We start from the raw sequence: 19767 nt of genomic DNA on the forward strand, positions 1-19767 counted from the left end.
CTTGGAGGGCCGAAGGGCCTGTTCCTGTGCTGTACATTTCTTTGTTCTTTGTTCTTTGTTCTTTGATACTTCACTCCAGGAGTGATTCCACTGACAGCTATGAAATGAAATGAAAATCGCTTATTGTCACAAGTAGGCTCCAAATGAAGTTACTGTGAAAAGCCCCTAGTCGCCACATTCCGGCGCCTGTTCGGGGAGGCTGGTACGGGAATTGAACCATGCTGCTGGCCTGCTTTGGTCTCCTTTAAAAGCCAGCTCTTTAGCCCTGTGCTAAACCAGCCCCTAGTGATCTAGTGATCTTTTATATTAAGACAAACTTTATTATTAACACAGGATTAATCCCATTAACATCCAAGAAAAAAACTGTTTTTCAATTAACAGTTAAAAATGTGTTAAAAATAATAAAGAAAGGTCTTTGAGCTTACTTTCCCATCTACTTCGAAAATTCCAATTCAGCAAAATCCATACGCAAGTAAAAAAACGCTTATTAATACAGTTAACACTCAGTGGCTTACAAATTTATTCACAAAGTCCTTGGGAGAGAAGCTGTCAGAAGCCAGTCTGAGAAACGCACCACTTTTCTTCAGAATACAGAGCAGAACTCTAAAAATGAAACTAAAATTAGACACAGGGCAGGGCTGCAAAAATCTAACTTAAAAATCGACCCAGCCCCTCCCAGAGTGATGTCACAGTCTGCCTAGCTGTTAACTCCTTAATCACAGTTTTAGCAGATATAAAATCTGGATACCCAAGTTATTTTAGTAACATTACTGCAACAGACACATAATACAATATATATAATGATTTTCTACATTCATCACAACAGATGCTTGGGAACACCGCCACTTGCAAGCTACACACCAGCCTGACTTAAAGTCATATTATCTTTCTTTCACTGTTACTGGATCAAAACTCTGGAACTCCCTCCTTTGACTGTGGGTGTACTACACATGAACAGCAGCGGTTCAAAAAAGCAGCTCACTGCCACCTTCTCTGGCACTTAAGGCTAAGCAACAAATGCTGGCCTACCAGTGATGCCCAAATCCCATGAAAGAATAGAAAGAGAAAAACTATTCAAAATTACAATCATTGTTTCCAAAGCAATATCACTTTTATGCTCCTCCATTCTCATTGATTCTCGTCTTCACTGAGGATGTAATCCTACAGATAAGGAAATTGGATTACCGAAGCACAAATCACTGGCTGCTCTGGAAGAATAACCTTTTTTTTTTTACTGTATACAGATGCAGGGGCTACATTCCAGTTTTTGTCGGTTCAGATCTTTTTTAATGTTAACAAATTGTGGTTGTGATGATATGATGCAAATTTCACCAGGGCTTTGGAGGGGTGTTGGGGGAACAAGCAAAATCTGAGAAAATGTGTTACACAGGTTCCCTAATGCGTTCCTGCCTCCTAACCTTTTTTCCCAGCTTCGGCATTGACAGAATAGCGCCAAGCAGTGACGAGGAGCCAATTTTGATTGTCAAGTGGGTAGTTAGCAGTATAGTTTTGATAGCTTGAGTCCCAGGTGGTGTCAGAACTTCAGCTACTTTGGGAATGTGATTGTGTAGCAGATGGTTTGAGCAGCATGAAAAGAAAATGCAATCTGATCATTTAATGGTTTAAGAAAAAAAAAATTATTCGCTTACGGGATGTGGGTGTCACTGGTTAAGCCAGCATTTATTGCCCATCCCTAGATGCCATTCAGAAGATGGGGCTGAGTTGCCTTCTTGAACCGCTGCAGTCCTTGCAAATGGTAAGGGCATCCCCAAGTAGAGGATTGCCATTGAAAAGCAGCTCCTGGAAACTGTTCTCTCAGACTGTCCTCAGGGCTGGATAATTAGGTGTCAGTTCCAAAGGACAAAGAACATTTCAACACAGGAACATGCCTGTAGGCCCCACCAACCCTGCACCTATCCAGATTCCTTATTTAGACCTCCTACTTATTGCTCAAATGATCAGTATCCATCCATTCCCGCACGTTCATGTGTCCATCCAGATACATCTTAAACATTGCTATCATGCCAACTTTCACTTCCTCCACTGGCAATGCATTCCAGGCACCCACCACCCTCTGTGTGAAAAGCTTTCCGTGCACATCTCCCCTAAATTTTCTCCCCCTCACCTTGAACCTGTGCCCCCTTGTATTTGAATCTTCCACCCTGGGAAAAAGCTTCTGACGATTCACCCTGTCTATACCTCTCGTAATTTTGTAGACCTCAGTCAGGTCTCCCCTCAGCCTCCTTTTTCTAACAAAAACAATCGAACAAAAACAATAGAAAGCAAAGAGTGGGGATTAATGAGTGTTTCTCTGGTTGGCAATCAGTAGCTAGTGGTGTCCCTCAGGGATCAGTGTTGGGCCCACAATTGTTCACAATTTACATAGATGATTTGGAGTTGGGGACCAAGGGCAATGTGTCCCAAGTTTGCAGACGACACTAAGATGAGTGGTAAAGCAAAAAGTGGAGAGGATACTGGAAGTCTGCAGAGGGATTTGGATAGGCTAAGTGAATGGGCTAGGGTCTGGCAGATGGAATACAATGTTGGCAAATGTGAGGTTATCCATTTTGGTAGGAATAACTGCAAAAAGGATTATTATTTAAATGATAAAATATTAAAACCTGCTGCTGTGCAGAGAGACCTGGGTGTGCTAGTGCATAAGTCGCAAAATGTTGGTTTACAGGTGATTAAGAAGGCGAATGGAATTTTGTCCTTCATTGCTAGAGGGATGGAGTTTAAGACTAGGGAGGTTCTGCTGCAATTGTATAAGGTGTTAGTGAGGCCACACCTGGAGTATTGTGTTCAGTTTTGGTCTCCTTACTTGAGAAAGGACGTACTGGCACTGGAGGGTGTGCAGAGGAGATTCACTAGGTTAATCCCAGAGCTGAAGGGGTTGGATTACGAGGAAAGGTTGAGTAGACTGGGACTGTACTCGTTGGAATTTAGAAGGATGAGGGGGGATCTTCTAGAAACATATAAAATTATGAAGGGAATAGATAGGATAGATGCGGACAGGTTGTTTCCACTGGCGGGTGAAAGCAGAACTAAGGGGCATAGCCTCAAAATAAGGGGATGTAGATTTAGGACTGAGTTTAGGAGTAACTTCTTCACCCAAAGCAGTAGAGGCTCCTTCATTAAATGTTTTTAAGATAAAGATGGATAGTTTTTTGAAGAATAACTGGATTAAGGGTTATGGTGTTCGGGCCGGAAAGTGGAGCTAAGTCCACAAAAGATCAGCCATGATCTCATTGAATGGCGGAGCAGGCTCAAGGGGCCAGATGGCCTACTCCTGCTCCTAGTTCTTATGTAATCCGAGTTTATTCAACTTCTCCTCATAGCTAACACTCTCCAGATCAGGCAACATATTGGTAACCTTCTTTGCACTCTCTCCAAAGCATCTACGTCCTTCTGGTAGTGTGGTCTCCAGAACTGCACGCAATATTCCAAATGTGACCTAACTACAGTTTTTTATACTACTATAACATAACTTGCCAACTCTTGTACTCAGTGCCCCGGCCGATGAAGGCAAACATGCCGTATGCCTTCTTGACCACCTTAATCCACCTGCATTGCCACTTTAATGGAACAATGGACCTGAATGCCCAGATCCCTCTGTATGTTAATGCTCCTAAGGGTTCTGCCATTTACTGTATAATTCACATCTGAATTTGATCTTCCAAACTGCATCACCTTGCATTTGTCTGGGTTGAACTCCATCTGCCAACTCTCCAATCTATCTATATTCTGCTGTATTCTCTGACAGTCCCCTTCATTGTCTGCACAGTAGCACAGTTGCTTCGCAGCTCCAGGGTCCCAGGTCCGATTCCCAGCTTGGGTCACTGACTGTGCAGAGTCTGCATGTTCTCCCTGTGTCTGCGTGGGTCTCCTCCGGGTGCTCCGGTTTCCTCCCACAGTCCAAAGATGTGCAGGTTAGGTGGATTGGCCATGCTAAATTGCCCTTAGTGTCCAAAAAGGTTGGGTGTGGTTACTGGGTTACGGGGATAGGGTGGAGGTGTGGGCTTGGGTAGGGTGCTCTTTCGAAAGGCCGGTGCAGACTCGATGGGCCGAATGGCTGCACTGTAAATTCTATGATTCTGTGACCTCTGCCTATCTTAGTGTTGTCTGCAAACTTGCTGATTAGATTAGCTACATTTTCATCCAGATAATTTGTATATTACAAACAACAGTGGTACAAGCACTGATTCCCTCTGCATCCCGAGTTACAGATATCCATTCTGAAAAACTCTTTCACTGCTACTTTCTGTCTCCTGTTGCCAAGCCATTTCCTTATGCATCTAGCTAGTACACCCAGAATTCCATGCAACTTTACCTATTTGTACTAGTCTGCCATGAGGGAATTTGTCAAATGCCTTATTGAAGTCCATGAAGAAGACATCCACAGCCTTTCCTCATCAATTAATTTTGTCACCTCCTCAAAAAAAACTCTCCAAGTTGGTAAGACATGACCTTCCCCGCACAAAACCATGTTGCCTATCGCTAACAAGTTCATTCGCTTCCAAATGTGAATAAATCCTGTCCCTCAGTATCTTCTCCAACAGCTTCCCCACCACCTATATCAGGCTCACCGGCCTATAGTTACCTGGATTATTCCTACTTCCCTTCTTAAACAAAGGGAAAATGTTGCCTATTCTCTAGTCCTCTGGAACCTCGCCTGTGGTCAAAGATGATGCAAAGATATCTGTTAAGGCCGCAACTATTTCCTCTCTTGAGTCCCACAGTAACCTGGGATAACCCATTATATAGCTTAATGCATTTTATGATATCCAACACTTCCTTCAGTATCCTGACATGTCTTAGAGTATTCACACACCCATCCTAATCTCAACATCCATCATGTCCGTGTCCTTGGTGAATACTGATGCAAAGTGCTCATTAAGGATCTCACCCACCTGCTCTGACTCCACGCATAACTTCCCTCCTTTGTCCTTGAGTGGGCCTACACTGTCCCTGTCTAGCCTCTTGCTCCTTTTTATATGTATAAAAGGCCGTAGCATTTTCCTTGACCCTGCTTGCCATTTCATGGCTCCTTTTAGCCCTCCTAACTCCCAGTTTGACTTTGTTCCTGCTTTCCCTATATTCTTCAAAAGCTTTGTCTGTTTTTAGTTGCCTAGACCTTATATATGCTTCCCTTTTCCTTTTTGACTAGACTCACCATTTCCCCTGTCATTCATGGTTCCCTAATCCTGCCATTTCTGTCCTTTTTGCAGGGACATGCATGCCCTGCACTCTAATCAACTGGTCTTTAAAAGACTCCCACATGTCAAAAGTGGATTTACCCTCAAACAGCCGATCCCAATCCACATTCTCCAGCTCTTGCCGAATTCTGTTGTCGTTGGCTTTCCCCCAATTTAACACGCTCACTTGAGGACCACTCTTGTCCTAAGCCATGAGTATTCGAAAATTTACGGAATTATGAGCACTATTCCCAAAATGTTCCCCTACTGAAACGTTGGTCACCTGACCGGGCGCATTCCCCGATTTTAAAAAATCCTCCTGGACACCCCTAACAAATTGCTCTCCATCTGAACCCCTGCCACTAAGGGAGTTCCAGTCAATATGGGGGAAATTAAAATCACCCACCACAACAACCCTGCTATTTTCACATCTTTCCAGAATCTGACTACATATCTATTCCTGTGTCCCGCTGGCTGTTGGGAGGCCTACAGTACAACCCCAACATTGTGTTTGCACCCTTCCTATTTGTGAGCTCCACCCATAATGCCTCACTGCAGGATCGCTGTAAGATGTCCTCTCTCATCACAGCTGTGTTATGTTTTTTTAAAAATAATTTTTATTAAAGGGTTTTCATAAAATATCAATAACAAAATGAAAAAGAAACCCAACAGGGTTAAGTACAAAACACAGTCCAGAAAAACAACCCTCCACCCCCCCCCCTCCCCCCCTGTACATAAATAATAAATTAACATTAACACCCCGACTTAATACAACAAGTATACACAGACCCTCCAGTATAAATAACAAAAACAAAAAAGTAAAGTGACACCCCCCCCCCCCCCCCCCCTGAGCTGCTGCTGCCATTGACCAATGTCTACCGCTCTGCCAGGAAGTCTAAGAACGGTTGCCACTGCCTAGAGAACCCTTGTACCGATTCTCTCAAGGCGAATTTCACCCTCTCCAACTTAATAAACCCCGCCATATCGTTGAGACAGGATTCCACGCTTGGGGGCCTTGCATCCTTCCACTGAAGAAGAATCCTTCACCGGGCTACCAGGGATGCAAAGGCCAGAATTCCAGCCTCTTTCGCCTCCTGCACTCCCGGTTCCCCTGCCACCCCAAATATTGCGAGCCCCCAGCCCGGTTTGACCCTGGATCCTACCACCCTCGACACCGTCCTCGCTATGCCCTTCCAAAATTCGTCCAGCGCTGGGCATGCCCAGAACATATGGATGTGGTTTGCTGGGCTCCCTGAGCACCTAACACACCTGTCCTCACCCCCAAAAAACCGACTCATCCTTGTCCCGGTCATGTGTGCCCTGTGCAGCACCTTAAACTGTATGAGGCTGAGCCTCGCGCACGATGAGGAAGAGTTCACCCTCCCAGGGTGTCTGCCCACCTCCCTTCCTCAATTTCCTCTCCCAACTCCTCCTCCCACTTACCTTTTACCTCCACCACCGAGGCCTCCTCCTCCTCCTCCTGCATCACCTGGTAAGTTTCCGAGATCTTCCCCACTCCCACCCACCCCCCCGAGAGCACCCTGTCCTGTACTGTGTGGCCGTAGCCACGGGAATTCCTCCACCTGCTGTCTGGCAAACGCCCTTACCTGTAAGTACCTGAAGGTGTTCCCCGGGGGGAGCCCGTACTTCTCCTCCAGCTCACCCAGGCTCGAGAACTTCCCGTCCACAAACAGGTCCCCCCAACTTTCGTATCCCTGCCCTGTGCCACCCCGCAAACCCTCCACCTGTCCTTCCTGGGGCGAACCTGTGGTTCCCCCGTAATGGGGTTCCCGCCGAGGCCCCCACTTCCCCCCTGTGCCACCTTCACTGCCCCCAAATTTTGAGGGCAGCCACCACCACCGAGCTCGTGGTATACCTCCTTGGAGGGAGCGGCAGCGGCGCCGTTGCCAGCGCCCCCAGACTCGTACCCACACAAGGTGCCGTCTCCAGCCTCTTCCATGCAGCCCTCTCCCCCTCCATCACCCACTTGCGCACCATCGTCGTATTGGTGGCCCAGTAGTACCCACAGAGGTTGGGCAGCGCCAGTCCCCCCCTATCTCTACTCCGCTCCAGGAACACCCTTCTCACCCTCGGAGTCCCTCGCGCCCACACAAACCCAATTATAATCCTGTAAAAAGCCTTTGGGATAAACACGGGGAGGCACTGGAACAGGAACAAAAACCTTGGGAGCACCGTCATTTTGATTGACTGCACCCTACCCGCCAAGGACAGCAGCAACGCGTCCCACCTCTTGAACTCCTCCTCCATTTGCTCCACCAGCCTTGTAAAATTAAGCCAATGCAGGGGCCCCCAGCACCTGGCCACCTGGAGTCCCAGAGACCGGAAGCTCCTCTCCTACTTTTTTAGTGGGAGCTCGCCAATCCCCCTCTCCTGGTCCCCTAGCTGAACTACAAACAGCTCCCTCCTCCCCATGTTGAGCTTGTACCCCGAAAAGTCCCCGAATTCCCTAAGAATCCTCATTACCTCCGGCATTCCTCCCACCGGGTCCGCCACATACAGCAGCAGGTCGTCCGCATAAAGTGACACCCTATGCTCCTCCCCACCACGCATCAACCCCCTCCAGTTCCTTGACTCCCTCAGTGCCATAGCCAGGGGTTCAATCGCCAGTGCGAAGAGTAGGGGGGATAAGGGACACCCCTGTCTCGTCCCTCGGTGCAACCGAAAGTACTCTGACCTCCTCCTGTTTGTGGCCACACTTGGCATCGGGACCTCATACAACAGCCTAACCCACCTGACAAACCACTCCCCAAACCCGAACATCTTCAGCACCTCCCACAGGTACCCCCACTCTACCCTATCGAAGGCTTTCTCAGCGTCCAACGCCACCACTATCTCAGCCTCCCCCTCCCTCGCCGGCTTCATGATAACGTTCAAAAGCCTCCACACATTTGTGTTCAACTGCCTCCCCTTCACAAACCCCGTCTGGTCTTCATGGATGATCTGCGGCACACAATCCTCAATCCTCGTGGCTAAGACCTTCGCCAGCACCTTGGCATCTACATTTAGCAAGGAAATCGGTCTGTAAGACCCACATTGCATGGGATCCTTGTCCCGCTTCAGGATCATGGAGATCAGTGCCCGGGACATCGTCGGGGGCAAGGCCCCCCCCCCCTCCCTTGCCTCATTGAAGGTCCTAACAGCGGGCCCAACAGGTGCATATACGTTTTATAGAATTCGACCGGGAAACCGTCCGGCCCCGGTGCCTTCCCCTCCTGCATGCTTCCTATCCCTTTGATCAGCTCCTCCAGCCCAATCGGGGCCCCCAATCCCACCACCAGTCCCTCTTCCACCTTTGGAAACCTCAATTGGTCCAGGAAGCGGCCCATCCCTTCCTCCTCCCGTAGGGGCTCGGATCGGTAAAATTCCTTGTAGAAGACCCTGAAGACCCCATTGATGCCAACTCCACTCCACACCACACTCCCTCCCCTGTCCTTAACTCCCCCGATCTCCCTAGCTGCGTCCCGCTTCCAAAACTGATGCGCCAGCATCCGGCTTGCCTTTTCCCCATACTCGTAAATCGCCCCCTGGGCCTTCCTCCACTGCACCTCCGCCTTCCTGGTGGTCACCAGGTCGAATTCGGCCTGGAGGCTACGCCTCTTCCTCAACAATCCTTCCTCGGGCTCCTCCACATACCTCCTGTCTACCCTCACCATCTCCCCCACCAGCCTCTCCCTCTCCCTCCGCTCCTTGTGGGCCCTAATGGAGATCAGCTCTCCCCTCACCACCGCCTTCAGTGCATCCCATACCATCCCCACTCGGACCTCCCCGTTGTCGTTGGTCTCCAGGTACCTCTCTATACTTCCTCGGACCCGCTCGCTCACCTCCTCGTCTGCCAACAGTCCCACCTCCAAGCGCCACAGCGGGCGCTGGTCCCTCTCCTCCCCCATCTCCAAGTCCACCCAATGCGAGGCGTGGTCCGAAATGGCTATTGCCGAATACTCTGTATCCTCTACTCTCGCTATCAACGCCCTACTCAAGATGAAAAAGTCGATTCGGGAATAAGCCTTATGGACATGTGAGAAAAATGAAAATTCCCTAGCTCCCGGCCTTGCAAATCTCCAAGGGTCCACCCCTCCCATCTGGTCCATAAACCCCCTCAGCACTCTAGCCGCCGCCGGCTTCCTACCCGTCCTAGACCTGGAGCTATCCAGTGCCGGGTCCAGCACCGTGTTAAAGTCGCCCCCCACCTCCAAGTCTGGGATCCCACCCAACATAAGCCGCATAAAACCCGCATCGTCCCAGTTCGGGGCATACACATTGACCAGTACCACCCTCTCTCCCTGCAACTTACCACTTACCATTATGTACCTGCCGCCATTATCTGCCACAATGCTCGACGCCTCAAACGACACCTTCTGTCCCACCAAGATCGCCACCCCTCAATTTTTGGCATCCAGCCCCGAGTGAAACAACTGACCTACCCACCCTTTCCTCAATCTTACCTGGTCTGCCACCTTCAGGTGTGTCTCCTGAAGCATAACCACATCCGCCTTGAGCCCCTTCAGGCATGCGAACACACAGGCCCGCTTAACCGGCCCATTCAGTCCCCTTACATTCCAGGTTATCAGCCGGATCAGGGGACTACCCGCCCACCTCCCCCGCCGACTAGCCATGACCCCTCCTCGGCCAGCCACGCGCCCGCACCCCACACCCGGCCCGTTCCCCACAGCGGCATACCCCCATCTCGACCCCCCCCCCCCCCCCCCCCCCCCACACACACGCTGCAGCTCCTCCTTGACCATAGCAGCAGCAACTCGATTCCAAACCCCCCCCCCTCCCCCCGGGGCTAGGACCCATCCTAGCTGACTTACTCCCCCCATTGCACTTCCGCAAGTCAGCTGACTCCTGCTGACCCCGGCCACTCCCGCCTCTCCTTCGACTCCTCCTATTGTGTGGCACACCCTCCTCTCCCGTCCCCATCCATAGGCTCTCCCCCTTCTGTTCTATGCGCGGGAAACAACCCTCGCTTCCCCACCCCCTCTTGTCTTCAGCGCGGGAAAAAGCCCGCGCGTTCCACCTACCCGGCCCTGACACCTCTGACGCAGCTCCTTTTAAAGGCCCGGTCCCCTCACCCCTGACTCGGGCCTCCCCCTCCCCCGCGGGGCCCCATCTCACCTCCAAGAGCCCCCCGACCAACCCAACCAAAACAGTGCCCTACCCGCCCCAGCCACCCTCACCCAAAAGAGAAAAAACACAAAGAAAAAGAAACCCGGAGCAATACAAAGGCCCCCCTTCGAAACAAAAATAAACATAGCATATCAACCGCAGTCCCCAATCGCCCGTCCTGACCCTCAATCTGTGTCCAACTTCTCGGCCTGAACAAAGGCCCACGCCTCCTCCGGAGACTCGAAATAATGGTGCCCGTCCTTGTAGGTAACCCACAGTCGCGCCGGCTGCAGCATGCCAAACTTCACCCCTTTCCTGTGCAGCACCGCCTTCGCTCGATTGTACCCGGCCCTGCTCTTTGCCACCTCCGCACTCCAGTCTTGATATATCCGACCCTCCGCGTTCTCCCACCTGCTGCTCCTCTCCTTCTTGGCCCACCTGAGCACACACTCCCGATCGACGAACTGATGGAACCGCACCAGCACCGCCCGCGGAGGCTCGTTAGCCTTGGGCCTCCTCGCCAGCACTCTATGGGCCCCCTCCAGCTCCAGGGGCACCTGGAAGGACCCCACTCCCATCAGCGAGTTCAACATGGTGACCACATAGGCCCCCACGTCCGGCCCCTCCGGGCGGCCCAGAATCTGCAGATTCTTCCGCCTCAACCGATTCTCCATCTCCTCGAACCGCTCCTGCCATTTCTTGTGGAGCGCCTCGTGCCGCCAGTCCTAAGATCGCGTCCTCATTGTCAGAGATCTTTTGTCGAGCCTCGCGGATCGCCACTCCCTGGGCCGTCTGTGTCTCCAGCAGCTTATCAATAGACGCCTTCATCGGCTCTAGCAGGTCCGTTTTAATCTCTCTGAAGCAGCGCCTGATACCCTCCTGCTGCTCTTCCGCCCACTGCATCCACGCTGCTTGGTCTCCGCCCGCTGCCATTTTGTCCTTCTTCCCTTGCACCTTCTTCGGGTCCACCACCACCTTTTTTTAGCCCCGCTCCTAGTTGAAGCCATATACTGACGGGGAGCTATTGTAAACTGCTTCCCACACCGGGAAACGTCGAAAAAGTGCCGCTGGGGGCCCTGAAAAGAGCCCAAAAGTCCGTTTTTGCAGGAGCCGCCAAATATGCGACTTAGCTCCGCATAGCCGCAACCGGAAGTCCACAGCTGTGTTATGTTCCCTCACCAGTAATGCAACTCCCCCATCGCCCTCCCTTTTCTGCTATTCCCTCTGACTTGTCTAAACATCGATATCCCGGAACATTAAGCTGCCAGTCCTGTCCCTCCTTTAACAATGTCTCCATAATAGCAACACTATCCATTCCCCACATTATCCAGGCTCTTAAGTTCATCCGTTTTACCTGTTATACTCATTATGTTGAGGCAAAAGCACACCAAACCCACTGATTTCAGCGACCTACCCTGCCTGCTCTCCTTCTTAGCTATATTTGTCTTAGTCGCCAGCTCTTCCTCAATCTCTACACTCGCTGGCCTGCTATTCCGGTTCGAACCCCCCGCCATACTAGCAAACACATTAGCAAATCTCCCAGCCAGGGTACTGGTGCCTTTCCAGTTTAGGTACAACCCCTCCTTCTTGTACAGGTCCCACTTTCACTGGGAAACATCCCAATGACCCACACATATCTGAAGCCCTCCACCCTACACCAGCTCTTTAGCAACATGTTCAACTGTAGTATCTCTCTGTTCCTAGCCTTGCTAGCATATGGCACGGGACATAATCCTGAAATTACTATCCGAGAGATCCTGCTTTTTAGCTTGCTACCTAACTCCCTGTAATGTCTTTGCAGGACCTTGCTGTTCTTCCTGCCTGTGTCATTTGTACCAAAGTAGACAATGACATCTGTCTGTTTGCACTCCATTTCAGGATGCCCTGTACTCACTCCGAGACATCCATGGCCCTGGGAGGCAACACATCATCCTGTAGTGTCTCTTGTATCTATTGCGACCACCGAAGCACTTATCTGGGCCCCTGACTATCGAATCCTCAATTAGTATTGCTCTATTATGCTTTGCTCCCTTCTCCGTACAGCAGGGCTAGCCATGGTGACACCTCTCTGGCTGCTGCTGGCACCTGATGGGCCATCCCCCTCATCAGTACCCAAAAGGGCATACTTGTTAGATGCAGATGGAATACAATGTAGAAAAATGTGAGGTTATGCACTTTGGAAGGAGAAATGGAGGCATAGACTATTTTCTGTTGCCAATTCGCACCGGGGACGCCAATAATGTTGCTCTTTTTAACTGGATACTGATATGACAGTTATTAATGATGATATTGCTTTTCAGAGTCGCCAGGTATCAAATGATACCACCACAAGGTTTTACCAGATATCGATCAAAGACCAAACAACCAGTTAGTTAGTTCAAGTTCAATGATAGTTTGTTTACACATAAGAATTACTTCGACATGCAACATAAAACACTACAAGCTAAATTACACCTAATACTACAACAACCTGTACTTAACTTCAGGCACCCGGCTTTATGCAGAGGAACAAGGCCTTTTTTCGGATCTTGTGTGGCTGGGTCTGAAGAAGTGACTTTGTTACTTCTGGGCTCATCCGTCTGGTAGCTATCGTTGGTTTTGAACTTGTCTTCTGGTCGTGATGCTACACTTGGTTTAGGCGTAGGTCGGGGCCAAGAGAGACTGAACACATGGCAGTGTCTCTCTGTATCCTTATGGGGTTTCGCGCTCTTTTAGGCGGTCCTTAGCTTTGGACCCAATAATTCGGCAGGCTTCGATTACTGCCTTTGATTTTGACCAATAAAGGGGGCAGGTGCCTTGATGGCGGGGCGTGTCATGAGTGGTCATTGACCTTGGCTTTTTGGGCTCCCTGAGCAAAGGGAGTGGTGCCGATGAGTCTGTTTCTGTATCTGTTACCTCAGTACAGGTCTTTTGTTCTGGGGAAATGGGCCATTAGATTGCAAAGTAGCTGGCGGTTTCGATAGAGTCTAGTTATCTGAGTTGCCAATATACATAAGCTCTGAGCGCCTGAGTCCTGGGTTGACCATATTTCCCATGGTCCTTTGCAGGTGGCCATATTTCCTGGGATCCTTTGTAAGTGGCCATCCCAGATGGCTGCATTTCCAAATGGGAAAACGCTCAGGAAATCAGCACAAAGGGGTTTGAGTCCTAGGTCAAGATTCTCTTAAGATTAATGTGCAGGTTCAGTCGGCAGTTGGGAAGGCAAATGCAATGTTAGAATTTGTGTTGATGGGGCTGGAAAACAAAAACAGGAATGTACTTCTGAGGCTATATAAGACTCTGGTCAGACCCCATTTGGTGTATTGTGAGACGTTTTGGTCCCCGTATCTAAGGAAGGATGTGCTGGCCTTGGAAAGGGTCCAGAGGAGGTTCATCAGAATGATCCCTGGAATGAAGAGCTTGTCATATGAGGAGCGGTTGAGGACTCTGGATCTGTACTCGTTTGAGTTTAGAAGGATGAGGGGGGATCTTATTGAAACTTGCAAGATACTGCGTGGCCTGGATAGAGTGAACGTGGAGAGGATGTTTCTACTAGTAGGAAAAACTAGAACCCGAGGCCACAGCCTCAGACTGAAGGGACGATCCTTTAAAACCGAGATGTGGCGGAATTTCTTCAGCCAGAGGGTGGTGAACCTGTGGAACTCTTTGCCGCAGAAGGCTATGGAGGCCAAATAACAGTGTCTTTAAGACAGGTTCTTGATTAATATGGAGATCAAGGGTTATGGGGAGAAGGCAGGAGAATGAGGATGAGAAAAATATCAACCATGATTGAATGGTGGGGCAGAGTCAATGGGCCGAGTGGCCTAATTCTGCTCCTATGTCTTATGATCTTAACACCCATAGCTGCACCAACTTGGGCAGCACGATTGCACAGTGGCTAGCATAGGTGCTTCACAGCTCCAAGGTCCCAGGTTTGAATCCCGGCTTGGGTCACCGTCTGTGCGGAGTCTGCACGTTCTCCCCGTGTTTGCGTGGGTTTCCTCCGGATGCCCTGGTTTCCTCCCACAGTCTAAAGATGTGCAGGTTAGGTGGATTGGCCATGATAAATTGCCCTTAGTGTCAAAAAAAGGTTAGGTGGGTTTATGGGGATAGGGTGGAGGCATGGGCTTAAGTAGGGTGCTCTTTCCAAGGGCCGATGCGCTGAATGGCCTCCTTCTGCACTGTAAATTCTATGAAATGTATGAAAAGTTCCCTTTAGCATACTCCTGCAGCAGGTAGTTGGGACAAGGGAAGGAAGATAAAGGCTAGACAGTGGATTGACCTCATTGTCCTCAGCCAGCCCTTAAAATCCAGGTACATTTTAGTGATTACTCCAACAATTTTTAAAAAATATTTCATGATATATGGGCATCACTGGCGAAACCAGCATTTGTTGCCCATCCCATAAGATGATAAGACCACATCCACTGGTTTCTAAGGTCAGAAGCCCCCAGGTCAAGTGTAGTTACATGCAGAATAAAGCTCTGTGTCTGCCACAAAAATTTATCTCGACCCAAACCTTTGACTGGGCACCATCTACTTTTGGATTTAATTCATTTCCTACGTTCTTCATCTTCAGGCTCATGTGAGGCAAGGTTGTGAAAGAGTGCCAAGTTCTGGACAGTTTTGTTCTGGGAGTCAATGCATATTATGAAATACCAGTGGCTCGTATTGTGAAATCCACTGCCAACATTCTGCCTTTTGACCATTTAGAAGGCGTTTTGGGCAGACAGGACATGTTGATATGACCTTTTGTATTTGTCCAATGCATTTGTCCAATGTGGTCTACTTGGACTGCAGCAAGGCTTTTGATAAGGTTCTACATGGGAGCCTGATAGCGCAGCAAAAAGAGCCATTGGGATCCAAGGAAATTAGTTAGGTGGTTGTTTTTAGCTGGTGCATATGCGATGGGTCGAAGGGCCTTTTCTGTGCTGTAGACCTCTATGACTGTGATTATAGACTAAAGTTATTGTTGTTATTGTTGATCCCGTTATAAAGCATACAATGGAGTACTTATGGCCATTTTGTAGACCTGTAAATGCTCTTAACAGCTGAAAATATTCTATATCTGGAAAATCTTGCCCGATGTAGCTGCAAATGAACAATTGAGTTGATTTAAAATATAGGACAGTTTTGGAAAAGGCTGATCATGACCCACAATTATTCAGTTGGTAACTATTCCATTTTGTCATGAACTGTTTGTCAAACACACTCGTCCAAAGAATGTGAGTAGTGTTTCACAATCGTTTTGAATTTGTTACCATTTTGGTTCAGGTTTTTGTTGCTGTACTCATTTTTATTGGAGTCAGAGCTGCCTGTTTAATTCCTATCATAGGTACCCTCTTCCAATCAGGGGACTGTCAGGAAGTGGAGATTCGAGGCTGCTCAATTTGGTGTATTGAGTTAATATTGCATCGCATTCTGGAACTCCAAGCGCAGAGAGGATGCACGAATACACACATCAATTCTGTTTTGATCGATTACTACCTGTGGGACTATGCAAGAGATCACCGAAAGGACATGGCAGATATTCCCATCCATCGTGTTCGCTGCATCTACTACTAGTGACACTATACAGTTTGTATGAAGCAAAGGCACACAACTTATTTTTGGTGTGGGGGAGATTGGGGAGCTCACTCGTACTAAATTGTAGGCCCAAATCTTAGTCCACATCTCCGAAATGGCAAATTGACATAATGGTCTTTTACAAAACATTGTAATCATAGAACCATAGAATTTACAGTGCGGCAGGAGGCCATTCGGCCCATCGAGTCTGCACCAGCCCTTGGAAAGAGCACCCCACTCAAGCCCACACCTCCACCCCGTCTCCGTAACACAGTAACACCAGCTAACCTTTTTGGACACTAAGGGCAATTTATCATGGCCAATCCACCTAACCTGCACATCTTTGGACTGTGGGAGGAAACCTGAGCGCCCGCAGGAAACCCATGGAGACACTGGGAGAACATGCAGACTCCGCACAGACAGTGACGAAAGCCGGGAATCGACCCTGGAGCTGTGAAACAACAGTGCTAACCACTGTGCTACCGTGCTGCCCCCTGATAAGTGCACACAGATGGTACAACAGAGAACAATTGCACTTAGCGATCCAAGTTAATTCTGTCTAATGATTTCCCAATAACTCCATATTGACAGTGCGGAATTAAGATCCAGTTATTTCCATCAGAAGGAAGCCAAAGAAAATTGGATGGACATCTTCAGTAAGCTGGTCTAGTAGTTGTGCTTGTGGCCAAGTGAGAGCAGCATTAGCTTTCACCTGGGACTCTGTTACATAGCCAGGTAACTTCCTTCTGTACCTTCAAAATAAGGGACATTTGAAATCTGCAAAGCCAATCATATCAGTACTGCACATAGTCATTCCAGCTCTGAAAGAGGCTATTCAGTCCATTAAATTTCATGCTGCATCTCTGCAGAGCAGTTCAGTCAGTTCCATTTCTCCCATTCTTTCTTCACATAACCCAGCAAGTTTATTTCCTCCAAGTGTCCATCCAATTTATTTTTCAAATCAACCATTATCTCTGCTTCCACCACCCTCTCAACCGTTGGGTTCCAGGGGTGGGATTCTCCAATTAATGGGCCTAGGTCCCCACTCCAGGGTCAAAATGCTGGCATTTCACTCTGGACTTTCCTGAAGAAAGTCCAGCGTGATTCCCCTACTGAAGGGGGCTAGCAGGGCCCCGGAGTACTCCACGCAGCTCTGCCTGCCAATACGAGGCCCTGCACTTCCAGTCGGGAGTCCAGGCAAGTGCACGGCAGCGGCCTTGGGTGGCTGTCCTGCGTGACATGGCGGACTTGCACCACGGAGCTGTCCCAAAAATATAGCCCCCCACCCCGAGATCGCGCTCGCTCGCTGATCGGTGGCCCCCGATCGCTAGCCTGGCCACCCCTGAGGTCCCCCCAACCACCAGGGCGGCCGCAGACTGAGCCCGCAGCCGCCGCCAAACGTTCCCGACAGGCGAAACGTGGTTAGAACCACGCCGTCGGAAATTCGACCAGTTTTCGCAGGGGGGCCTCTGTCAATTGCCCCCTACCCGCACCACGTAGACCGCGCGTGCGCGATTCGCGGCGATTCTCTGAGAATTCCGGCCCAGGTCTTTACCGCTCATTTTAAAAAAAAATTTTACATAGTTCTTCCTCACATTCTCCCCATCTCTTTCCCAAAACCTTAATTCTGCATCCCCCAGTCCATGTACCATCAGCTAATAGAGACAGTTTTCCTTTGTCTGTCTTATCCAAACTTGTCGTAAACTTGTACACCCCTATCAAATTTTCAAGAACATCTCCAGCTTTTCCAACCTCACCTTGTAGCTAAAATCCCCTTCCATTCTGGTAAATTTCCACAATCTTTTCAGGGATTCTGACATCCTGAAGCAATATTCTAGTTATGGACTAACCCATTTATAAAGGTCCAAATATGTACCCAGCATTTTTTTGTAAATCAGCATTAAAAATGCAATCTTAGTGTGTTTTTTAATGGAAGTTACTGCACAGCTGATCGCAAAACCTTATTGTTTGATTCACAACCAGTCTGGATGGGGATGGGGGTTACCCCATTTGGACTCTACTGTTAGCAGAATATGTTAAATGGTGAGAACAGATGGAAATTGGGGAAAATGATGGGGATACTCATGCTTGCTTTGAAGATAACATTTTTCATTTTAATTTTGTTCTGGAAATGTGAATTTTACTTGTTAAGTTTGAGCAATCCTGTGGCAACTAATAAAACTAGACTTTTGCCTACACTGCCTGTATGTGTCCAGTTTTTTTAAAATTTCACTTGGGAACCACAAGCAGCAGCTTAATTTTATATAAAAGATCAGAAATGAGCAGACCCCTTAAATTCATTAATTATGCAAGAATATTTTTTTAAATTGTTTTATTCCAAACTCCAACCAAATATTGTTACAAAGAACATCTACACATACCATTGATATACAATATTTGTACATTCTTTTCCCCCTTTGTATCCTTCTCTCATCACCTACTCCCTGGTGACAAACAGTTCTACATGGATAAGAACGATACCATTGTACGCAGAACCCTTCCTCAGAGCCCTTTAGGGCAAACTTAATCCTCTCCAGGTTCAAATTCCTGCACGTCCCCCATCCACGCCATCACCTCTGGCTGCGCTGCCGACCGCCAGTTCATCAGTATCCTTCACCAGGCAATCAAAGAGGCAAAGGCCACAACATCGGCCCCCTTTCCCCCGCTGCAGCTCAGGCATTTCCGACACCCCAAATATCGCCGTCAAGGAGGACGGCGTTACCCGCCTTACACCCCCCAAAACCCATTCAGTTTCTCACACCCCCAGACCATATGGGTGTGATTTGCCAGCCCCTTCCCATACTTTTCCCAGTGACCTCCCACCCCTGGGAAGAATCTACTCATCCGGGCCCTCGTCGTGTGCACCCTGTGCACCACCATGAATTGTATGCGACTCTTCCTCGCACAGGAGGAAGGCGCGTTGACCCGGCGCAGTGCCTTGTTCCATATCACCCATCCAAGGTGGGTCCCCAGCTCCTCTTCCCACTTGCCCTTAATCCTGTCCACTGATGCTGTCTCTTTCCGAGTAAGAAGTTTTCAACACCAGGTTAAAGTCCAACAGGTTTGTTTTAAATCACTAGCTTTCGGAGCATTGCTCCTTCCTCAGGTGAAGGAGCAGTGCTCCGAGAGCCAGTGATTTGAGACAAACCTGTTGGACTTTAACCTGGTGTTGTAAGACTTCTTACTGTGCTCACCCCAGTCCAACGCCGGCATCTTTCTTTCCCAGCCATCCATAAATATCCCCAATCCTCTCCTCACCATTGATCTGGAACCAGCAGGTTTTCCAGGAACGTATATTTGGTAACGAAGGGAACATGTGATGTTCTTTCTGTACGAAATCCCGTACCTGTAAGAAGCTCATTTCCCCGAGGCAACTCCAATTTCTCCATTCCGCAAACCTCTCTTCTAAAATTAGATCCCTCAGTCTTCTTGCTCGTACCCTTCGCCACCTCTCGTACATCCCATCCATCCTACTGGGCACAAACCTGTGGTTCCCACACACCATTCCAGCACCAACTACCGTCCCAACTTAAAGTGCTTCCTCAGCTGGTTCCAAATCTTTATCGAAGAGACCACCATTGGGTTATTCGAGTACTTCCCGAGGGCAAACTGGAGCAGGGCCGTTAACATGGCTCTCGGACTCGACACCTTGCAGGAGTACTCAGTCCGATTTCCACCCCGCCTCCCCCCTGCCTGCCATTGCCTCACCTTCTCCACTGGCAGCACGGTAGCATAGTGGTTAGCACAATTGCTTCACAGCTCCAGGGTCCCAGGTTTGATTCCCGGCTTGGGTCACTGTCTGTGCGGAGTCTGCACGTTCTTCCCGTGTGTGCGTGGGTTTCCTCCCACAGTCCAAAGATGTGCAGGTTAGGTGGACTGGCCATGCTAAATTGCCTTTCGT

At 49.1% G+C, this 19767-nt stretch overlaps 1 protein-coding gene across 4 annotated transcripts in view; it reads left to right on the plus strand.

Annotated features, from left to right (window-relative positions):
- Positions 1 to 18062, plus strand: part of qng1 (Q-nucleotide N-glycosylase 1) — a 51941-nt gene extending 33879 nt beyond the window's left edge. For all 4 annotated transcript variants that reach the window (XM_072516673.1, XM_072516671.1, XM_072516672.1 and 1 more), the window contains one exon: positions 15637 to 18062. In XM_072516673.1, coding sequence (XP_072372774.1) covers positions 15637 to 15866 — 230 coding nt within the window. In that variant the 3' untranslated portion in view covers positions 15867 to 18062. The remainder of the gene's footprint in view (positions 1 to 15636) is intronic.
- Positions 18063 to 19767: the final 1705 nt, after the last annotated feature.

This window comes from Scyliorhinus torazame, chromosome 9 (genome assembly GCF_047496885.1).
Source record: "Scyliorhinus torazame isolate Kashiwa2021f chromosome 9, sScyTor2.1, whole genome shotgun sequence".
NCBI lineage: Eukaryota > Metazoa > Chordata > Chondrichthyes > Carcharhiniformes > Scyliorhinidae > Scyliorhinus > Scyliorhinus torazame.